We start from the raw sequence: 24244 nt of genomic DNA, 5'->3' as shown, positions 1-24244 counted from the left end.
TTCCTCTGGATGGCATCCCATCCTTCATGCTTGTGAGCCACACTCAGCTTGGTGTCATCTGCAAACTTGCTGAGGGTATGCTTGTTCCTTCTGTGTCAGCTAATGGAGATATTTAACAGCACTGATCCCAGTACGGAATCCTGAGGGATACCACTTTTCACTGATGTCTATGTGGACTTTAAGCCATTGACCACCACCCGCTGGATGTGACCATCCAAGAAATTCCTCATCCACCCAAACAGTTCACCCACCAAATCCATCTCCTTCCAATTTAGAGAAAAGGATGTTGTGGAGACCACGTGTCCTGGGATGATCCATAATTTTACTGTATTCTGCATCTACCTGCATCCAAGAATTGTTAGTCTCCTTAACACTTTGCAGGCAGAGATCTTGTGTGTCAGAGGAGGTGCTATTGTGACTGTTTTCAAAATTGGTCCTCCCAGGCAGCTCCCAGTCCTTTGCCACGTGGTATTTGTTTTGCAGGCTGTTTGGTCTTTGCTCAGGCAAAGGTTTTTCCTCCCTTTTTGTGATGTCTCTTTGTTTTTGTTTTTTTTCCCCCCATCTGAGAGAGTGCAGTTGGCAGGTTTGAGCTGCCTTGAGGCAAATTCTGCGGGTGTCTGCCACTCACCATGGGCTCTAGCAAGCCAGTCCGAATCAATCGGCTGCCTGCTCCAGGAGAGAACACTATGGGAGCAGAACCCCTCTCATTCTGCCAGCTTCAGCTTCACAACCAAAGCTATCCACAAAGACTGCATTTTGCAACTAGAAATAATTTCAAAGTGAATCTGCAAACTCCACTGGCAGCAAAAAAAAGCCAGAGTTCCCAGAGCCAGGCCACCCCATGCTGGCACCCACAGACCGGTCCTTCTCCCCTCATCCCACAGCTACAAGTGCAGAGCACAGCAACAGCAGCAGAGCCTGCAAACAGGAGGAAGCAGCAGGCAGACCCCACAGGAGCCAGCAGGTCTTCATCTGCTGCTAGAACTGTTCTGTAAAGCTCCTGCCTTCCCAAGAGAGGTGTGATGGCATCCTGTCCCTTTGTCCTACAAGCTTGAGGCTGTTCCTACCTCATGCCATCTCAGGAAAGGCTATTTCTGGCATTGTACATCTCTCTTTGTTCCAGTGGGATTATGAGTTTTTCACAGTTTGGTATCAAGAAATTATTCACCTTTTTTTCCTTGTCTGTTTGTTAGTAATGTGTTATTTTTCCAGTGCATTCTGTTTGTTAGTAATATGTTATTTTTCCACTAATATCTACTCTTATCTCATTCCTTAATGGTGGGAAGGGATTGATTGGAATGAAGAGGAAAGTTACTAACTTCAAAGTGCCCATCTCTTTAAACTGTCTCAAACCAAGACACCATGTCAAAGGTTTTACAGATGAAAGGAGATGACACCCATAGCTCTTCCCATGTGCACTAATATAGCCACTCCATCATAGAAAGTCACTAAATTGGTCAGGCAGGAACTGCATTGGTGAAATTGTGCTGGCTGAAATCACCTCCTTTTTGAGTGAACATATCTCAAACCACTTTTTTTCAAGTCTCTACCCTTTTCTGTAACAGAAGTTTTACCAAAACTTACCTCTGGGTACTTCAGCTTTAAAGTTCTATGCAATTCTCGGAAACGACTGTACCGCCGAAACACTGTCCATGTCTCATCCAAGACTGTTATCTGGAGCAGACAGTATAAAAAGAAGAAACAGAAGTAAACCCATACAGTGTAAAATCCATGCAGTACACAAGGTTATAAGATTAAAAGGGACTGTTCTTAGTTGTCTTAAATCCTAAAACTTTTATAAGTTTACTTAGTTTTTCTTTCATTACAGTGACAGAACTGTATTTAATAAGGAGCACTGACTGCAAAGGAAAAACCACCTGAATGCATTTATTCCTTAATCCACAGTGGTTTGATAAGACTGTAAACACATTAGAACATCCCCAATTTCCAGTCACCTCTTGGTGCAGCTATTTGACTCTCAGTATTACTATCAGTGGGTGTTCCATTAATGAATAAATAACATCCAGAATAAGTGTAGTGTAGCCTCTCAAAATATTCACAGAAATTTATATTCTTATAAATAGATATTGACAATTAACAAATAGACATTTCTTGGACATACAGAGTTCATTACCACATAGAATGGGATTCCAGTTTGTAGGGTAGAATATTATACCAGCTTTTAGTAGAAGACATCCCTTTTAGACACTCTTGGTCTGTGTCTTCAAAATGGTGAGGAACATTCCATTTATATAGGAAGTTTTCTTAAAATGAACATAATTACTTCTGTGGATAGAGTGCAGGAGCAGAGGAGGGACAAACAAGAGCAAAGAGGAGGAGCAAACCAACCTTACCATCAATTATTCTTAAAACTGAAATACTAAGCATTATCTGAAATTAGGTGACAATAATTAAGGACATTTCTAATTGGGCCATGAAAGAGTTGTGACTAGCACATTTGACTTTACAGCCAAAAGTCAAAAGACTTTGTGCAGCTCTGGTGATCCAAGGCTATCAAGAAGCCTAGCTGCAGGGTCACTGAACATTATTCTACACTGACTAGCAGAGATGGAGAGAGTCAAGTGGCATTGCTTAAAACTGAACACTGCTGCTTTTTGAATCAAATAGGCCTAAAATGTGGCATTACCCCTGTCTAGCTATGATTTTATGCAGGAAGATAAAAAATAAGCAATTTCACAAAACACGTCTCACAAAGACACGGGCTTTTTAATCTTAAAGCGACTCCTAAAATTAACAAGTAGTTCTCCTACTACTGAGTGTAAAAAAACGTTATGGAGGCAAAGAAAGTTGCAATGGAGTAGGATAATTGAGTAAGAGAAACAGAAATCAGAGCAACAAAGCCAGAAGAAACCAACCACAAATGCTGCTACCCCACACTTGCAACAAACTCACCTCTGGTCCACTCTTTTCCATCCCTACTGCCTTAGCTGCTGTATATGGAACAGGGAAATTAGGGGAAGTTTTGAAAATGAGGAATTATTGCGTATTTTATGACAAGAGGAATGAGATTTGGGCTGGGCTTTTTCCTATTTTTACCTGGATTTTAAACCAATTATTAAAGCAAACAAAACCAGCGTTCTCAAAACTTTTCACAAACATTACAACACAGGTCCTTCCAGCATGTAACCACAATGAAAACTCATTATTTCTTTAAAAATTTGTCTTTCATATCACGAATAAGCTTCATGGCTACTACGAGTCACCATCCCTGTAAGTGTTCAAACAAGGGTGGATACGGCACTTGAGGACATGGTTTAATGGTGAACATGTTGGAGCTGCTGGGTTGACACTTGGACTTGATCTTAAACGTTTTTTCCAACCTTCACAATTCTGTAATTTTAGGACAATGGACTACATTCCCTCAACATATTGTTAACAGTAAAGTCTCAAATTTTACAACTCGGGTGAACAGATTTAACATTCATAGGCAGGTTATACTAAAAAAAAAATTTAGTAACTCTTCAGAAATATGCATGTTATACTGATCTTAACCATCCTGTTCTGAATAATTAAGGCAGAGGACTGTGTGATTTCAATGTTTGAGTAGACAATGTTCAAGTGTATCAAGTGTAATAGGTAATCATAAAACAAGGATGTTACTCATCACTGCATTCTTTTTGGCTTTAATTTTGTCATTTAATATTTTAAAGTTGTGAAAATTTGCTGTGATAATTTCATTTGTATATGCTCTTTATTTGAAAGGAACCTCTTTATTCCCAGGGTTTTCATAGAAGAGGAGCAACCTAACACAAGGCATCCTGGACTCCTCCAGATGCACAGCCTGGGGAAGAGCAGGCATGTCACGTTGGCTGTGCATCAGACAGCTGTCTAGGTCATAGGGTGACACCAAACTCTCCAAATCAAATTGCCTGCACCCAATTATTTATTAGCTTTCTTCTACAAAGTTTAATAACTTGGTAGAGATGGACAGGAAGGAAAATAGAAAAGCCGTGCATCTGTGCTGCTTGAGAACTGTTTTTTGGTGGCTTGGTTTGACCTGATTTGGTCCTTGTCATCTTCTTTGTTTACTTTCCAAGTTCTTGTAATGAGACTTGCAGGTCTCATTGCAAAATTGCAAAATTTTATTGTTGTTATAGCTGCCATGATTGAAAAACAAATTTCAATGCTAAACAAAGTCTTAACTGGCCCCCAACGCACAGCAATAATGCTATCAGGATAGAGAGAATCAAACTCCACTTGTATAAAGAGAATTACAATGCACCTGGCATAGCAATAGCATTTCTAGAACATAGCCTTTTACTCCTACAACTGATCCAACAAGTCTGTGTTGGGATGATTTTCCACCAAGACACCCATTTTAAAAAAATTATGTCAGACTATATGCTCTGTAGGAATGGGAGAGGGACATATGCAGGTGTTTTGAACAAGTAAAGCAATTCTGAAAAGCCCTTTGTTTTTTACATAGTTTGCTAATACAGCTAAAAGTATTTTCTTAAGAACAAAAACCATATGGTTAAGTACATCTGCAAGACAGATTTGGGAATATTCTTATCTAGGCACTGCTGTGATCCTAGATTTGCCTCAGAATTGTGGGTTGTTTTGTTTCTCTCATTCAGAGGCACCACTTTCTGTGTAAAACCTATAAATCTGAAAGGAGATATCACAGTCCTGTCTTCTTATCTTTTCTTCTCATAATGACCAATAGAAAATAAATAATTTTCAATCCATTGCACTGTAAAGCACATCACCAGAACTTGTCCTCTTTCTGCTCCATAGCAACACAAGTAACACTGTGACTGGGGGAGAAAAAAGCAATATTCTACCTCATTCTGAAAGTAATGAGAAAAAACCAGGAAATGCCTCATTTCTTTATCTAGGCTGGTTACACTGTCTGCAGTTATCATGAGAACTCATATTGCTTCATATTAACTTTGTTGAACAAACTGTTCCTCACACTAGGAAAACAGCATCTGAAAAGCTAGAAGTTTTCCAAAAATTTCTTACAATCTTTTTTCTATTTTATTATTGAGGGTATTAATCTGATAATGTTGAGAGAATATTAGACTTCTTACTAATGTAGACGGTTATGGGGCATGCATCATTTTCTTAAAGAACTATGTATCAATGAGAACTATCTCTGCTTTACTCCCACTCTGCAACAGCTCACCAAACTCAGAAATAAATTTGGACTAAAAATGTGGACTTTTTAAGCAAATTCAACACAACATCTGGCTGAACAAAAAAGCAACTGGATCTGAAGGAAAGCACTGGTTTAGGGTGCATCTGCCTGGATCTTTTCTCACAGAGTACTTGTCAGACATCACCAAAGGACTTTGAAACAAAAGAAAACCAGTTTTGAAAGAATATCACACAGGATAAATAAAAGGAGAGAACTCAGAACAATGAGAAAAAGACGAATGAGAATAAGAAGGCTTCTCTACAACTTTCAGTATTGTCAGAGGATCCCTGCAGGGCTGTGCTTGATCCCAGACTTTGTTTCCATCACCTGCTCTCAGGAGACCCTGAGTGTCTTTATGAGAGCTGGAGTTCCACCTTCCCTGCGGCCTTGCTGCTCCTTCTGCCAGCCACAGCTACTGTCTGCAACCATGGGCACTGTCCATAACAGATGCCACTGGTTTTATTGGTGCAAAAGCTCTTCCCACACTGTTTCTAGCACAGCCTTGTCTAAACATCCCGACACAACATGAAAGGAAGGGGGAGAATACATGAACAGTTCTCTGGCATACTAATTCAGCTCCAACATAAATATGTTTAGACCTGATTAAGGTATTACTGTTTCATCATGTCTTTAAAGACAACACATAAAACTGTCACTCAAATGGGAGCTTTTTTGGAAATTAATCAATTCTTACAGAATACTTAATAGCAGACTAGCACAAACAGCTCCACGACATATTCCTGCTGCAAAAGAAGGTGCTGTCTTAGCTCTAATAAATTATCAGTTTCTTCCTGTTTTGAATTCTCTCCAGTCAGTTCTTGTAGGACTCACTCAACATCTTTAATTGGCATCTGTATCCAGTGGAAGAACCTGAGTGGACAGAACATCCTGCTGGCCTATTCCCATACATGTCCATACCAACAAGATGCTGACCCTGCACTAAGACAAAATATTGTTGGATAATAAGTAAGGGTTGAAAGACCTATGAATTTACCATGAAGATACCAAGGGAAGTGGAATTCATTCTCTCTCTTCTGGCATTTAACAAAATAATCTTTACTACTGCATGTCACAAGAAGAAATTTATATATTTGTTATATACAGAAATTTATTACATTTGTTCTTCTATATAACAATATATAGGATTTAACTACAAACACAATGACTGGAAACATCTGTTGAAGAAAATACCTCTGAGATACCTAGGATTCACAGTTTGGGGGACTGTCTTAAAATTCAACTCAATAATCACTTGTCACTTTGTCAGGTCCCAAAGTGCTATGACACACAGATAGGTCAGCTACCCATTTTCCCAAAAGCAAGAGGAACCTTCCTGAAGAAAGCTTATCTAGGATCTAGAAAGGGAAATGGGGTTAGCAACACCTCAGTCCTTTCTCACAACTGACATATATTTCAGATTACCTAAAAATAAACTTGAGCTAAGTGAAGTAAGGCTGAAATCAGGAATCATGTTGACAGCTGACATGGCATTCTGACCTATGAGGAAGAGATTAAATGAACAGGTACATTTAGTCTCCCCCCTCTGACACATTTTCCTGATTTTTAAGGCAAAAAATATACACAAACCCACTATTCTAGGTGGTCTGATTTTCTATAGAATAACTGTAGGAACTTCTGGAGATTAATACAGATCAATGTAGAGCTCGGAGCTCTGCATGGAAAACATTTAAAACAGAAAAGTTTGGAGAATGTCTGTGGATTGTGGCATGGAGCTAAATCCTGACTACAGCAGAAGCAATCCACTGTGACACAGGGACCTGGAGGGAAAGGAAAAAGCATTAGCTTTTCCATTAGATTGATTCATGTGAGGGAATGACCATAAGAAACATCCCCAAAACTGCCAAACTGCACATAGTGTTTCAACTTCTCCTTCATGCTAAGATCTTGTAGAGGCTTACTGGGTTTTACCAATGAAGGGAGAATACCTGGAAAAGAAATCCACCAACATATTCAGAACAGAAGCTACCTTTTTATTTTAGCCATATTCACTAACCGTTACCTAGTCTAGTAAATCCCATGTGCTGAAATTGAGTTAAAGAGTCCTTGGGGAAGTTTCATGTGCACTTACTCATCTCTCAGCATCTCCCTGGCTCCAGGCTTTCACCAGCCTCAAGAAAATCAAAGTTCAACAGGCAAAAGGAGGTATTCCACCCACAAATAGCATGATACATTTAAAAATGAAAATTTAATTAGCAAAAACAAAGTTATGACTGCCCATCTTAATAAAAGCCTTTTCAAAAGAGAGCACAGTTGAAAAATGGTCCTTTACCCTGTGAGGAAGGTCACTCCTCCACCTCACAGCAGCTAATGAAGCATCTGGCAGCACATTCAGTAAAGGAGGCTGCCAGTTCTGTCTCCAATGCCATGTACATCATTTATGCTACACATATGTCCACACACATTGAGAACACATTTCCAATTAGACTTTAGATCTTGCTTTGAAAAAACACTGGCTGCGTACCAGAGGAAACAAAATTAATATGCTTCCCCCCTTCCCCCAGCATTTCTACACAGAAAATCAACTGAGAGTTTGGAGAAGCAACACCTTGGAAATGCAGAGTGGGAAGAATCAGAATAAAAAGAGCATGAAAAGGAATCAAGCCTTTGTCTAGCATATGTGCAAAATACTTAAATAAAGCTTTCATGTTTTCATTATTTCAGGTAAATATTTCAAGTCTAAGCCTTTTCTATAACTGACACTTGCATCTTTTCTATAACTGACTCAAGCATCTCAATAAAGGGCTTTCCTATAACCAATATGCATTTAATCCTCATCTCTGGAACTCTTCAAATTGAACTGACATTGGCTCTGGAACTGCTCACCCCAGGATTTTGGCCACTAGCCTCCTCTGCACAATCAACCCACTTGGAAAATACTTGTCTTTATAGTGTCCTATACTCTGCATTCTTATCTCTCTTATTTAACAGTATTGAGGCTTCTTCAGAGAAAAAGAACCAAAAATTGTACTTAGTGGAACAAAAGCATTAAAGAAAAGCAAATGATAAGCACTTACCTTTATTTCAAACTCATAGTGTTCATCTTTTCCCTGCCCACACAGGACATACCGTGGAATACTAATTTTAATTGGGTCCTTTAGGTCATCTGGATTTGCTCCCAGTGAACGACAGACCATCCGCTTTCATGCACATACCAAATAGGGAGAAGAAACAAAGACCAAAATCACTACACAAGGAAGAAAAGACCTTCACTGAAAATGAGAAAGTGTTCTTGGTCAGAGGAGCAGGCAAAGAGGAGGCAGAAATTACTTCTAAAATGAAGGAATCATTTGAAAACAAAGTGGATCTTGCCTTATATGCAAGCCCTAGCACATTTTTGTGCATACAAAAAATCAGGTGAAGTGTATTAAAAAATATCCCTTTATTTGAAAAGGCATTTTCAGCTTAGATATCAAAAGCAAGGGAAAGCAGAAGACTTTTTATTACCTCCCTTTCAAAAAAATCAATGTATTAATCAAGCTTTCATAGTTAGCTCTAATTTTTGTACATCTCTATCTTTTATAACAAATGTTTGCAGTATCATGCAAAGCTGCAGGGGTCTAGGCAATTCAGAAAGCTCTTAAACTTTAAAAGTTCAAACCCATTTTATAATTAAATAAGCAATCCCCAGTCAGAATAGTTTCCTACTATATTTTTTAATCATATTGGAATCCCAGAAAACTCAACTATGATAAATTTGCACAGTCTGGACAAAACAATCTAAAAATTTATTTCCAATGAGGGCTCATTCCTCTGACAGCCAGATGGAATATGTAACTCTGAAATTATGCCAAAAAGAAAACATTTTTGCAACTGAAAAGATTAATGCTTTGCAGTCACTATGCCCGAATGTAGCATAAGCATTCAGAGTGAAAAAGTAGAGAAACTGCCTTTAAGGGAGTCTCTACTCACTCCATTGAACATATTTGGTCTGAAAATCTTAATGAACTGGCACTTTAAAAAAATAACAGCAGCATGACAAATATAAGTTAACAACCAAAAAGATTGAAAAACTATTACTTCACAGTTATGACTATGTTATATATTTGTATTTAGCACTGCTATCCATCACTTGAGCTGTAACTGTATTCTCAACATTCATCTTCTTTGTAGCAACTCCTGGTGACTTCCAGTGCACATAAGACTGTGTAGGAGCTGGAGAAGAATTTGAAACTCATTCATAAACACCTCTGCCTGTTACAGAGAGCCTTTTGACATCATCGTGGCTCTCAAGAAAAGGAGGCTCTTATTACATTGCCAGTCAATTATAAATGACAATGTAATTTCCCTTAACATTAGCATTAAGAAGAGTAAAACAAAGAAAGTGAATTTTTATACCACTGAGTTAATCTAGAGTATATTTACCACTTTTTTTTAAGAAACCATAAAAAAAGTTTATGTTTGAATGGAAAAATATTTTTAGCGACCTTTGTTTTCACAAAAAATATTGTCTCCTGTCCATTTTGCTCTTCTGTAATTACTGCCCACATTACTAGCTTTAGAGCTAAAACTCATTTCTGGAGCACTGAAATGTAAGCTGCTCTTTCCTTGAGGGAAAAGAGAAGTTCATTCCCCTGAAAACAACATCATCTGTTTTAAAATAGCAAGAAAACCATAAAGCCACTCTTAAAGCCACCTCTGTCAACATGTAATTTAATGACAGTCATTTTCAGAGAACTATTACAAACAGCTAATAGAGAGGAAAGCAATCCCAAACACAAAGTGTTGAGGAAAATGTGCCCTAATGCATTAAATAATGCTTTGATACTCATAAACAATGATCTTTATTTTTACTTCACATAGTAAAAATAGTAGAAACATTAGAATAAAATATACTGCTATGAATTTCTTTTTCATGAAAGTGCAGAGTATTCATTGAGTTAGATTTTTTAAAAAGCACAGAAGAGAAAAAACATTATTGGGAAACACGAAATGCACAAACATTTAACTTTGGAGTATAATCAGAAAAGAAATTGTTTTCATAGATTGATTTCCTTTAACAGCCTTGATCAGGACAGTTCTCTCAGAGAGTGCCACTCAATGCTGACTTTGGGCAAGCCCCAGAAGAAATGCCATAGTGATGTCAATGAGGGAACCACTCCCGAGCAGGACTGACATGATGATATTACTGTCTATTCATTTGTGTACACATTCTTTGTTAAAAAAAACCCCACAATACCTCAAAATAACATGACACATTCTGCTCATTTTTGCACTTCCTTAAGGAAGTAGAAATATAACAATAAAGCCCCCCATAACTCTTTATCCAAACAAGTGTTCATCCTTCCAGACATAACCTCCCTACCCAATGCAAGCTATTTCTTTTTAAATCCCATGTGAGTTACATTATCATGTCCTAACATATGGTAAAAACAAATGGGAAATGTTCTTATACTAGGAGAGAGACTGAAGTCTCTATGTAGTAGATTTCACCTCTGCCTGGCAATATGCTTACAGAATTTAGAATTTCAGATTAGATACCACTGTTTTTCCTGCCAAGAACCATCTTCCTCAAACAAGGCAGATGGCATATTCAAGCAACAGGATTCAAAAGATATTCAGCTCCCCTTACAAGGGAAGAAACAAAAGATGGGAGACAACAGCTTATTTATTATTCAAAAATCTGACAGGGGTAACTGGTAAAATACCCCTTGTCCTAAGCTAGAGGAAAGCCTTGACTAATGGAAATATTCTATTAATGTCCAATAGCTCCATTTTTTCTTGGGATGTAGTAATAAAAAGACTGTAAAGTAGACAATCTCACAGCATCAACAACCCCTTCACTAAGCAAGCAGAGAATGATGAAAGTAAGGCCAAGAACATTACATGGACAGAACTCTAGAGTTAAACTCACTCCATCTGTCAGGCAGTGTCCCCAGTTGTCAACTACCTAGTCAGAGCATGAGAAATGTGCACACAGATGGGAGACACCAAAACATCTGTCTTGCCACAGCAGCATCACCAAAGGTTGAAATGCTATTTAATGCATAATTCCTTTTGCACTTGTGACAAATTTTGATATGAAACTGCAATAAACATTAAATGTAAAACTCTGAAGAAGAAGAGAATTGTCAATGCTAATATTCCCAAAATGCATGTATAAAAGCTGTAAACATCTACAGTATTAACAGCATAAAGTGAAAGTAAGATTAAAAAAATCTGCAGATGTTTTGAAATATTGAGATCAAGGGCATGAAGTAAATGAGGAGCATGAAAAACAAAGATTATCAAAAAGATTAAGGAAATGACAATCAAAGAGGAATAGAGAAGGCATTAATGGAGATAGTATATGGAAGGAGCTAGAGAACACAGCCAAAATGGAAATCACCATACAGAGCCGTAATTATAGTTTTCATCCACCTACCAAATAACATAGAAGCATTTCATTTCCTCACTTTCCCAAGGAATTGTATGTACAGCATATCAGAGATGTACAAAATGCAAGCACTCTATTACTTCTTAGATGAGTTTACACAGTCTGTGGTATTCCCTCAGAGCTCAAAGGTCCCTTTTCTCTATTGCTTAAAAAAAGGGGACGGGGAAGGATTTTATCAATATTTATTAGTCTTTTATTTTGAATGTATCTAAACTTATTTGGATTTCAATACCTAGTCAAATGCATAATTAGCCAAATGGCTTCTTCACTTGAACTGAATGTTAATTTTCAGATTTCCAAAGAGATATGCAAACTGCTTTGAAGAATTTATGAGATGACTGTCAGCTGAGTATTTCTTTTTCACAGCATTTAGAAAAAACAATTCCTGAATCAGGTCCAACCTTGTTCCTTTTACAAAACACAAGCTCAATTTTTGTGCACTTCTCTTTGTCTGGCAAAACTGCACAATGGATATCATTCAAACTGTACAACCAAAGGCTGTCAAATTGTGATCACTGGCATGAAACATCCAAAATGTTAGGTGCAGAAAAACTACTTTATTGTCCCTTAAGAGACCTATATGAGTAGTTGTAAGAACAACAGTCTGCTATACACAGTCTGTTCAGCACAGTCTACATTCACTGATGTAGACAGCAGCATGTGAATGTCTCCTAATGAAGGTTTAATACTTCCCATATTTGCATAGAATAAGTAAACCAGGTCAGCTAACTCAGATTGAAATTTACAGGGCAATTGTACTCCATTTGAATAAACCAATTATTTATATCTGAAGTCCAGTCCAGTGAAATCTGCATCAAATTGTCTTTCAAGAGCTGGTGATTTAAATAAAAATCATCATCCAAACAATCAAACTGTAATAATCAAACTTCTCATTACGTCACTGCAAATTCTTTGAGTGAAGTGTTTGTTACAGGTAAATATGCTGAGTAAACCATCTTCAGCAGAACACAGAAGTCGAATATTCCATCCAGCAAAGCCAACTTGAATCTCCTTTATAATGCTGATAGGAATCTCATGAAATACTGCCAAGGAACTCTGGCAGATGCCTTGTTCAGCTGACAAAACAACAACATAGAGAATGGAACCCAACAAAAGCAAGCAAGCAGGTTCTGGGTCCCGTTTTCTGCAATTGCCAACAGACACCTTTCAACTCCTCAAGCCCAACAGAAATGTGAGGTAAAGCACAGATGAAAAATTCCAATACTGTTTTCAGAGAAGAGACCTGAAGTTTCAAAAAGACACCAGGAAAATGCACAAAGTTCTGTCTTAACACTAAACTGTTTTCTAGCTCTTTTTTTCCCCAATGGCATGCAAATTCTTAAGAGGGTTTTCTCACAAAGGCATCAGAGATCTCCATGCCTTTGCACAATGTGACAGCCTCTTGCACGGGGGGTTCAGGCTGAATGACATTTTCAGTATGAGCTTTAGCACCACCACTAGTGTGGGATATGTCTTGAGTCATGCCTGACTTAAGGAAGATGTTTACTTGCAAGTTTCTTATAAATGGCAGATTTTTTATTAATGATATTGCTTGGGCACATCTCTCACTTGCATCACACCAACTTCCTAACTCCTTAATTTGTTTAGAAACCACTGCACTGCTGACCAGATCACTGGTATCTCTGTAACAGCAGGAAAGCTGACTGAAAAAATATCTCAAACTGGAAGCGTGTTCTGGTCTTGCGTCAAAACAAGAAGCTATTGACTTAAAAGAAACCAAATGAGAGGCATTGTGTGTCCAAAGCTGAGAATTGCTAGACTGGTCTTCAACTATCGGTTGCACTGTCTTAATGGGCTGTTATTTTTATAAGTTTTTGTTTCAGAATACACATTAGATTGAGAAAAGAGAAGGCACAATATGCTGAAGCCAGTTTGCTCATTTAGCACCCATTAGGGATCCTGCAGGAGACATCTGTTTCAAGTGGGAGCAATCAGATTCAGTTCTTGAGCTGTCACAATCTGGAGAAGTAATTATTTTATCACCAACATGATTGAAATTTTTAACCTTGTGGAGTGAATAAGCCACATTATTAAAGTCAGAACTATGTAAAGAAGTAAATAAAACATTCTGATACAGAACATTCTTAAAGTATTAGTACCTTTAGAGTGAATTAAACTACTTCTAATGTCACAATGACATGCAAAGCTGTCCTGCTCTGAGTTACGCCTTCATTTTGAAATGCCTTCTCTGATGTACAAGGGGAGAAATGTCTTCCAGAACTGGAAAATAAATCCAGCATCTCTGTATATGCCTTCTGTCTCTTATGGTCTCTTAATCCTGCATTTTCTCCACACAACTCTGAAGCACAATTGCCATCTTTAGACAGAAATGGAAAGCCACAGTGTGGCTGCCAATGTTGAATTTTCTGTTAAAAATTCCAAAAGAAGAAAATAAAAATCTCTTTGTAAAATTTTTTGACCAAAACATTTCTTTAACTGAGGATTGATTTTGATTAGATTTATGCAATCATTCAAAACTGGTACAATCTCTCTCTCTCAAAAACCCAACAGCAGTGATTGAGATCTGATTAAGGAACAGCTGATCTTTTCAACCCACCCATGCTTTTTCTTTGCACAGTATCCATTGCACTTGGTTTATACATGTTTTACTCACAAACCTCAGGGAAGTCAACAGGCAATGCAGAAACTCATAAGCCTTCAATTTTTCCCCCACACATGCACAAAAAAGTAATCCCATACTAGCCAACAGTGTGCAAAAAGTCCAACACAGCTGAAAAACATCAGTGTAAAAGCCAAAGAAGTACAAATTTGAGGTGCTGCAGCCCTCCTATTGTTACAGTTTAAATCCATGAAGGTACTTAGGATTTACTTACCAAGACTAACTGTGTTACAAGCAGCAGTTAGACAACTAATTATGGTGGGAGGGGTCTAAGCCTCAGTTTAAAAATACATAAATAGATGTATTTATGAATACATGGATCCTTAAGGACACACACAGCCTGCCTGGTTCCTCTTGCTACCTTACAGACACCCTTACAGCAGTTCATTGTGAGTCAAATATTTTATGTGTATTCTGAATTCAGACAATCATTGAATTAAATTAATTAAATTTAAATTCAATTGAATTAAATGCTCATTAAACACTTTTCTCCTCTAAAAATAATGAAAGTGATACTATTCCAAATTGAGAATCATGGCAAAACAATGAAGAAAGATCCAGCCTAACACCACACCTTTCAAACAAGGAAAAGCTAGGTACAATCTGAAAGAAAATCACTTTGATTCCAGCTGGTAAGATGCACCAGCATCTCTGTTAGCCATTAATCTTGCTGTGAATTCAAAATTCTAATTATGCAGCTAAACATTATGAAATTTAATTACAGGGCATGCCATAATTTAAAACAACCATTTCATTCTGACAAATTATGACCTACCTCATACTTCAACTTGCGTTGAATATTGCTGTTATTATGCCTCTCATTATCCTAAGCAGAGAAAAAAGGTACAGAAGGTTATTAAAAAGTGCCTTTCTTGTATAAGTTAATTCAAAAGTATTAGAGGAAGAGACATTATAATAGACAAAGAAAAAAATCAATATTTATTAAACAACTGGCTTAGAAGTCAATCAACCCACTCTTTGGATCAATTAGATCAAATTAGTTTTTTAATAGGCATTTGTTTGTAAGTATGAAATTCCATCCAGAAGAACCTTAATTTTCATCAGTTAAATCTTTTCTAACATAAAATGAAGATCTTATTTGCAAACTTCTTACTGTCATTTATACATGCTTTCCTGCCAAAAAAACCCCAGAATACAACATAAAAATGCCACTGGAAATAAATATATGACTAAAATTTTAAAACTTACATCATAGCTCATTTACCATTTACTTATGTTTAAAATTTTTTGGTAAATTAAGAGTAAGTAAACACAGGAAATCATGGAAATTACTGAATGACAAAACTAAATCAGTGGTTAGACATGATCCATTGATGGTCAGGATCTCCCACCCATTTCTGCTCACCTTGAAACTTTCTGCAGACCAGGATGCACTAACATGATTATCCTCAGCTTTATGATGAATATTCTGCAGCCTTCTCTGCACTTCTTGTTCAATAAAGGCATTTATCCTTTAAGAAACAGAAAAGTGTGTGTGTGTGTATGGAAAAATAGTGTATTTTTACATAATAATCAAGACAGACTAAAAGGCTCTTTGAAATGCTTCTAACCCTCAGTACTGCACAGCTCTTAATTGGCAGGCTTAATGTTAGACCTGTTTTTACTCCTTCTTAAGGAGGGAACACTGACTTTTGAACAAGTGTTCATCTAACCAGTAAAGGTTAAAAAATTGTTATTAATTAAACAAATTACTAGACCACAGGTTCAGCCACTGCCATGAGTGCAGCTCTACACACAAGAGGCAGCGAGGGCACAAGTGATGAAGAAGAAAGAAGGCTGGGGTTGCATCTTTAGTAACTTAGGACTTCATCTAACCAGTAAAGGTTAAAAAATTGTTATTAATTAAACAAATTACTAGACCACAGGTTCAGCCACTGCCATGAGTGCAGCTCTACACACAAGAGGCAGCGAGGGCACAAGTGATGAAGAAGAAAGGCTGGGGTTGCGTCTTTAGTAACTTAGGAGCTTGCCTTCACTGCTGCTGTGATATCAGCAACTTGGACTAGCAAAGGTTTGGTCTTCAAACAGAAGCAATGTTCCAAGAGCTGATACTGACAACTGCCATGTGGAAGCATAACAAGGGAGATTAAAGATTTTAGTGATGCCAGGCAGCTGTCCTATAAAAAAAAGTTTAAGACAATTAAATTTACTTTGTTGTCTTAAGCATATATGAAGCAAACATCTGTTTAAATACCTTTCAGCCTACAGTTTCCCAGCCTTGTATTCTAAAACAAACTGCACAGGAGCAACATCTGAGGCTATTTGCTACTTATAGCAGAACATCAGTTTTATTTCCAGACCAGTCTTCCAGTACAATCACAGTATTTAAATCAAATTCAACCCTAGCAGAATGATCTTTCAAAATATTTTTTTTGTAAAGCTATTGTTTGCATTGCATTTCAGGAATGCAGGTTACCTACCTATCATCAACCAGTGGGGCAGCAGGTGTCTGTGCCTTTGTTGGGCTGGCAGGGGAAGTGCTATGGGAGAGTCTCTCATCTAATATTCCATGGTTTCCTTTCTGAGCTCCATCACCCTCATATATTTTTTGCTTCAGCTGCTGAATTTCCTGGTCCAGGCTATAAAGATATTGTGACATGTAATTTGCTTTGGTTTAGAGTTGATTTGAATAGATCTGATGGGAAGCCTACATTGGTATACATGTACATAAGATTGCAGGTACCAATACTTATTCATAATACTTCTGAAATTTTTTTAAAAAATTGTTCTTTAAGCATATTTAGATAGGAAATAGAGACAGCTCAAAACCACACTTCAAGAGTAGTATTAAGTCAAATAAAACAACTTCAATAATTTCCATCGCAAGAGGTATCTAAATTAAATATTAATTCCTAAGACCTAATCTATCTATTAGAATCACATGAATAAATTCTTATTTTCACATAAGTCTAATGAATTCAACTATTATCTTCCAGTGTGAAAATAAATGAAGAAACAAAAGGGGAAAAAAATTAAAAACTCAAAATACAGCACTAATTCCAAAAAAAAAACCAAAGAAAACCCAAAACATTGATGTGGCAAAACTCTTCTATAAGAAAATCTTTAAATTGTGTACTACACATGTGCATTTTCCAGTTTTTCCATCTGTATATATGTTTTTGAAAATTCACTAACAAAATAAACATGCAGGACTTATTGTATATATACAGCTAAGAAATCATCTTTTGAAACCTCCTTGCTTTCTTTAACAAATAAATTCAGTTCCACCCAGATTTATGCACAGAATACAATATGTAAAATTGGGTACTGTGTTTCTGACTAAAAATGCCTGAGGCATTCTGTATGAAATAAGAAGCACTTACTGCAATATTCATCATATTACAACAAAGTAATCTTTAGAACATCCTTTTCACTTGTAAAGTAGCTGAGATTAGATTAGTAACACAGTAATAATCTTCCCCATTTTCATTACAATTTTTGTCTCTAAAAGTAATTGTTTTTCTAGAGGTTACTTAGAAATCAAATAATAAAAGAAAATAAGTTCTTGCTAAAACAGAGGAAACTATGCAAACCTGGGATTCTACCATTTCTGGTGCAATTGTATATATCTAAACTGAACTGCAGTTCTATATTCCATCCTGGGGGTTAAGTGAGAAAATTAGAGAAATGATGAATGCTGAGGCTTAGGCTGAATTGTTAGTTCAGTTTTAGAGTGTTTTTTGCAGCACTGCCAGAAGCCATCTATTTCTTTTGATTAGCAGCAAAACAATCTTGTGTCCTAAGGGTAAGTGGATGAAAGATGGCATATGCATATAGGAAAGTGTTTGCATCCATGGAAAATCAATTTAACTACAAAAATCAGATTTACATTAAAGGAACAAAGCTTAGCTCTTGGTTTGTAAACATCCTACTATGAGAAAATATTACTTATTTAGCTACAAACTTAGTCAGCCTTGTGATGCACCCACCAGTGAGTACACAGAACTGTGCCCTGCCACTTGCCCCAAAAATGGCTCTGAAGCTGCTTTGTGTTCACTCTAATGCCCAAACCTCTGCCAGTAAAGCTAAAATGTGTGCATATATCCCAATTAACCTCAAATTATAATTTTAGGAGTTGTTGTCTTGAGGTGATTCACATTGATATTAAATACCATAATTATCTGTGGCCAAAAACTGTTACTGTGTCTTTTAAGATCCTGAAGCTGCAGACCTTGAGTGTCTGGTGGAATGGGGGGGTGCAGGCATTTTAAAAAGTTCCCCACCCAAGTTTTTTCACAGCATGGTATTTGCGTTGCTGACTGCTTGGTCTCTGCGTAGGCAAAGCCTTTTCTTTACTTTTTGATTTGTTTTTTTTTTTCTCAGATCAGAGAAAATGCAACTATGGTGACATCTGAATTCCAATCAGGATTTGAGGAAGAGATCCCCACCTCTGGACAGTGAAGAAGGGGTTGATGGACAGAACTTTGGGAGGGGTTAAAGGGTTAAAAGGGAAAAACCTCCATTGTGAGAGGACTGAGCACATAGCAGGGAAAATCTTTTGCTCCCAGTGCCATAACCTTGTTTCTTTATTCATTCTTCTGTTGCATTTTTGATAAGGTTTAACAAACCTTCCTAAAGTATGAAAAGTGAGTAGCTATTTCTGACAGTATTAATTTAGAATTGGTGAAAAGGGATTGTTGGAACTCTTAAAGGAGATAACTCATTCCAGAGCATTCTCCTTTAAATTATCTCAAAACAAGACACCTGTATATTAAAGAATTTTGAGCTTCCATATGATTCAAACAAATAAAAACATTGTATCTAGTTATGATGGACTTACACTTGTATAGCACATAAAATTATTATTTCCTTTAATCATTTTAAGATAGTTAACAATAATCTCAACCAGAGCACATAATTACATAAAGGGATCTACATAAACAATAAGAAATATATATAATTCTTATGCTTACTATGGCATCATATACTGTGAAATGTAAACTCAAACACAAGAGCAGCAAGTAGCCTGAAATGTTTAACATACTCTCATGTATCTTTAGATCTTTTTCTTGCCTCAACATTCACAAAAACATATTGAACTGAATTATTCAGGCCCATGGGCTATTCACTGAAAGACTTCAAAGTTTTATTTAGCCTGTGCAAGAGGATTTTGAAGTAAACAAGAAAAAAAAAAACAAGGAAAAAAAAAAAAAGATCTTTTTACTTCCTTGGTATCTTCTCCAAACCTCAGTTTTCTGGCTGACAACATATTTTTTCACTTATCTCACAAACCTATTTTTGTGGAACCTCCAGTTGTCTACAGCTCATCATCATCAAGTGAGATGCTCAGTGTAGAAAATGAGATTTTATGTTCACAACAATTATGGAAAAAAATGGCAATTTACACAAAATGATGAATCAGTATTGAAAATACTTAACGAAAAACCAAACAATGTAGCTATAAATGTTGAAAAAGTGACCTTTACACAGTGTATATAAAGCAACTCTTCTGATAATGGTTTAAAAGGAATGGAATACAGAAGAGCTCTTCAATCTGGCTACAGGGGAGTTTCTTCTTTTAGGTGGTTTTTCCACATCTGTTTGAAGGGCTTATGAAAAAATATTCAGATAAATTAGTGAAATATTTATAAAAAAACAGATGACAAATACTACTTCAGGAAAAAAACACTTCATTTTTTCACTGACAGTCACAGGTTCTAAAACTCCCATATAAACAAATCAAACACATATAAAAAACAGCAATTCTGCATGTTTTCCATACTGCAGCAATTGAACACATTAATCTCAGTGAATTTCTGCTCAGGTTAAAAAAAAACCAAGAAGATTTCTTCCTCTTCTTCCACAGAGAAAGATCCTTCCCTACCTGACTGACTTTTCTCTGAGCCTCCCATACTTAGGCTAAATGTTATGCTACAAGATATTTTGAGTATAACTGATGACATTGTGCCTAAAAGGGACTGTCACCACACTGGGCAGTATTAAAGCCTCTGTATATTTTCCAATAAGCTTAAAAAGCAGCATCAACTTTTACATGGATATAGCTTATTTTCATTTAGCCTTGAAACCAGGGCTATTAAAAAATTAAAACATTTACCCCCATTTACTTTTAATACCAGAAGTGTTCAGTATATCACCAGCTGAGAGGGGCAGTTGTTAGGTTTACTGTAACAGTCTCCACATTTTGAACAAACATCTAACTTGTTATTAATAAAGAAAATAAAATGTTATACAGAAATAATTTCAGATAAAGTTGTTAGATGGCGCATTTGCTGTAAGGAGAGCAGAACATAAGGATGTCTGAGCTTTCTACATAGGTAAAACAATTTAAGTACTGTGATGGCTAATGCAAATAATATCCTGCTGATGATGGGATAATTATCCAAACATACCAGAACTTAATAAGTGAGCAAAAATCCTTTAAAAAGCAGTAAGAGTTTCAATTCTGGGTAAACTACTTGAAACTCATGAAGAAACTCAAGTACTGGGACAGTGAACAAGCTGTGCTCTCAACATCCAAGGTATAAGATTATTCCCCTTTTGTGGACAGGGCCTGAAAAATGGAAGGTACTGCAGCACTCACCGTTCTCGGTCTTGCTCAAGAGCTTTCTGTTCAGCTTCCAGACTTGCCTGCAGCCCTGCCTGCTCACCACAGCTGTTGTTCAAGGTGGCCAGCTTCTGTTTCTGCTCTTCAATTTCAAAGTCTATGGTGGAACGACGCTGCAAAGCAGAATGCCTCCTTTCTAACTTAGCAACAGCTTGCTCCAGTGCCTCTCTCTGCTGCTTTTCCCTTGATTCAAGGATTTCTTTTTCCTTTTTCCGAACCTTTCCTTCCTGCCGGGCTACATTGGCTGCGAATTCAAAGGTTTCTTGTAGCTGCTGCAGCTGATTTGTGCTAGCCCTATACTGGGCAAGCTGCTCTTCTTTTTCTTCTATTTCTTTCTCTATTTGATAGAGAGTATTATCTAACCCTAACAAGCCCCTGTCAAGGACTTCAGAAGCTCTTTGTTTTTCTTCCAGCAGAGCTGGCAAATGATTACTCTTCAGGTACTCAAGCTGGCGTATTTTAGATTGGATCCTGTATTCCACTGGCTTTATCTTGTCAACTTCTTCAGCCTTGAGTATGGCATCCATAAAGTTTTCATCATCTCTCTTAAGATTTAAATGTTCTTCATGTGCAAATTTTAATTCCTCCAGAGCGCTTTTTTCATCTGCTATTTCCTTTTCTAGGTGATCCATTTGTTGAATTAAATCTTTTTCCAAAACAGCCAGCTGTTCCAGCTGTTTCCTTTTAAACTCTATGAAATCATGCTGTGCTTTTTCTAATTCTTCATGGTTTTCATCACCTTCAGATCGGGCTTCCTTGACTTTCAAAAGAGATTCTCTGATCTCTTCAAGATTCCTTCTCTCTTCTTCTAGTCTTTGCACATCCCCTCTCTTCAGGAGCTCTATCATGACCTGCTTCTCTCGAAGCTGTTCCTCTAGGTGAGCCACCAGCATCACCTGTTCTCTCTCCTGTTCTTCAAGTCTCTTTTTTTCTGATTCCAGTTTAAGATATTGCTCATCTTTTTCCTTTTTCAGTTTTTCTAGTTCACGAAAAATCTGCATTTTCTCTACTTTTTCATTATGATTAAGTTCTTGTAGTCGCTGCAATTCCTCTTTGACCCGGGCAAAAATTTCTTCCTGCTGCTTTTTCTTTTGAAGCTCTATCTCCTGTTGTTCCCGCAATCTCTCCTCTTCAAATTTTTCTTTTTCAGCCAGCAAATCCTTTAACCTGCTTTCAATGTGCACACTTCTTCGTTTCAGACTCTCCTCCTGTTTTCGGATTTGCAGCTGAACTATTTCTGTCTCTTTGCGCTGTGACTCTACTTCTTGCTGCATTCTTACAAGTTCTGCTTTGTCAGATTTCTGTTTTTCTTCCATCTCTTCTATTTGTTTCCTACAGTAAAACATTTAGATGAAGTTAAAAAGGTTTGGACTAAGATTTTTGACTATCTATAACCATTTATTTTTTAAATAGTTTTGTTTTGCTACAGGTTAAGATCCTACATTGCTTGGAAGTGACTCAATGCATGAGATAAACCAAAAAGAGATTCATATATCTGTGTCAGTATAAAAAGCTGTGGATATATAAAATTATATCAAGACATGTTATATAGCACTTATCAAAAAATTAGACTGTATTAGTTCTGTCAAGTCAAATAAAAATATTAACAGAACAAATCCATGCACACAGTGCAGAGTAAATATGTATTTTTTTACATACATATATTCTCATGCACAAAAACCTGTACAGAAGGGCTTGATTAGCAACTTGCCAAATTTAAGCCAACAGATGAATTAAAGCAATGTTTTCTCTTTAAGTTACTCAAACTGAATTACTGATAAACAGGATTCTAAGATTTGACAAATCATTATGTCCTGTGCAATCTCTCTTGAGGGTTAAGTGTTATGCCCATAATACAAGCAGGGACAACCTACAATCAACTGGTTATTTTGCCAGAAGTCAGAAGAATTAAAGTACAAGCTAATCAATTTCTGCACGATCTGAATTCAAATTCCACCAATATAACCAAAAACAGTAAGTGATCCTGTGTTGCACTAGTTGTTGAATAGTATCTTTCAGTGCTTCAGAGCTTCAGGATTTTTCTGATTTACTTCACTTAATCCAACTGCATAAAGAGCTCTATCAAAATTGAGCACACCACCTAAAGCTGAGAAGGCAGGAAGGTTTTCAGCTTTTGGATCTAATCAGTGCTGAGATCTCTAACAAGGCACAGCTCTCACATCCACTGTCTTAGCAGGTGTGATGAGCCAAAACAATCAACTCAGTTTGCCAGCTAATAACAATGCTTTCTTTTGAATTTCAAACCAACTTCCACATAATGTTCTGAAAAGCACGATTAATATGCCCATTCCACACCACAGTTAGATATGAGAAAAGCAGAATGTAACACTTGAGTTTCTCCTACCACACTTCAATCCAAAGACAAATAGATCATAAAAAAGAGATATTAAGAAGGCAATTTGCCATCTTTTAAAGAAAAGCCATGAAAATAAAGAGCAAGGGTAATATGTTGTATCTGTACAATCTATTCAGTGTTTCTTTGCTAAATATCAGTTAGCTCCAATTCAGTTATTCAGGACTGGCTGCTTGCTGAGTAACACTGTGATTCCAAATTCATGATGCAAAAGAGTTTATAACTTGTATATATGGACACACATTCACACATAAATACCACAGAGAACAATGTTACCTTTTACTTTCTAATTTTTCAAGCTCCTCTCGTTGCTGTCTCTCAAATTCTAGCCTGATTTAAGAAAAAAAAGAATACAGCAAAAAGGTTGTTTTCTGAACATCACAAAAATAGGAAGACATGATGCAATTTTCTGACTGTTTAGACGATAATGATACAAAAGAAGTTTTGTAAGACTACTTCTTAGAAGAACAGAAAATAGTTCCTTCATTAAGGTTACAAATTAGGTATCATGCTGACATGAGTATAAATAGAAAAAAATTAATTTCTGGGGGAAAAGTATTGAAAAAGTAAAGTGAAGCAAGACATATAGATGATTAGCATAGCCTCTGTGAGTTAACTACATGCAGACATGGCAATCAATACATAGAAATTTAATTTCTCTACCTTAGACAGATTGGTCCTTTTACAGGGAAAAGACTGCCATGGGAGGCAGGGGGAAACAGAGCGATCAATTGAGAAAGGAATTGATAGAAAAAACATATTAGCAGGACAGAATACTTTAAAATCAACAGTGCTTTGTTTTATTGGAGGTTAAATTGGTTAGATTCATAGAACATTCATCATATTACATCTCAGAAGAAGAATTCAAATAATTATTCTTTCTAAACATTTTTCAAATGCCAATGACAGCTAAAGTAATTCTCTTCATCCTATGGTTTATTAACTCATCCACTTCTGAGAAGGGAAAAGGCTGCAAAACTACAGCAGAGTGTGCTAATAGTTCTGCCATTTCCTTCCAAGAAAAAGAAAAAAATCCCAACATTCCTGGGATGTAACCAGTGGGGGTTGAAAAACCCCAAACAGCATCA

The 24244-nt window shown here is 36.8% G+C and overlaps 1 protein-coding gene across 3 annotated transcripts in view; it reads right to left on the bottom strand.

Annotated features, from left to right (window-relative positions):
* Nucleotides 1-24244, bottom strand: part of KIF16B (kinesin family member 16B) — a 137416-nt gene that overhangs the window by 39015 nt on the left and 74157 nt on the right. For 2 of the 3 annotated variants that reach the window (XM_039716909.1, XM_039716911.1), the window contains exons 18-25: nt 23820-23852; nt 23433-23486; nt 20759-22114; nt 16638-16796; nt 15563-15668; nt 14972-15022; nt 8197-8319; nt 1585-1674 (exon numbers count right to left, since the gene is read on the bottom strand). In XM_039716909.1, coding sequence (XP_039572843.1) covers nt 1585-1674; nt 8197-8319; nt 14972-15022; nt 15563-15668; nt 16638-16796; nt 20759-22114; nt 23433-23486; nt 23820-23852 — 1972 coding nt within the window. The remainder of the gene's footprint in view (nt 1-1584; nt 1675-8196; nt 8320-14971; nt 15023-15562; nt 15669-16637; nt 16797-20758; nt 22115-23432; nt 23487-23819; nt 23853-24244) is intronic. The other variant, XM_039716910.1, reaches the window with a different exon arrangement.

The sequence above is a fragment of the Passer montanus genome, unplaced genomic scaffold, assembly GCF_014805655.1.
Source record: "Passer montanus isolate IOZ18808 unplaced genomic scaffold, ASM1480565v1 scaffold37, whole genome shotgun sequence".
NCBI classification, from domain to species: Eukaryota; Metazoa; Chordata; class Aves; order Passeriformes; family Passeridae; genus Passer; species Passer montanus.
Note: the sequence above shows the minus strand (reverse complement) of the source record. Positions and strands in the feature narration are given on the sequence as shown.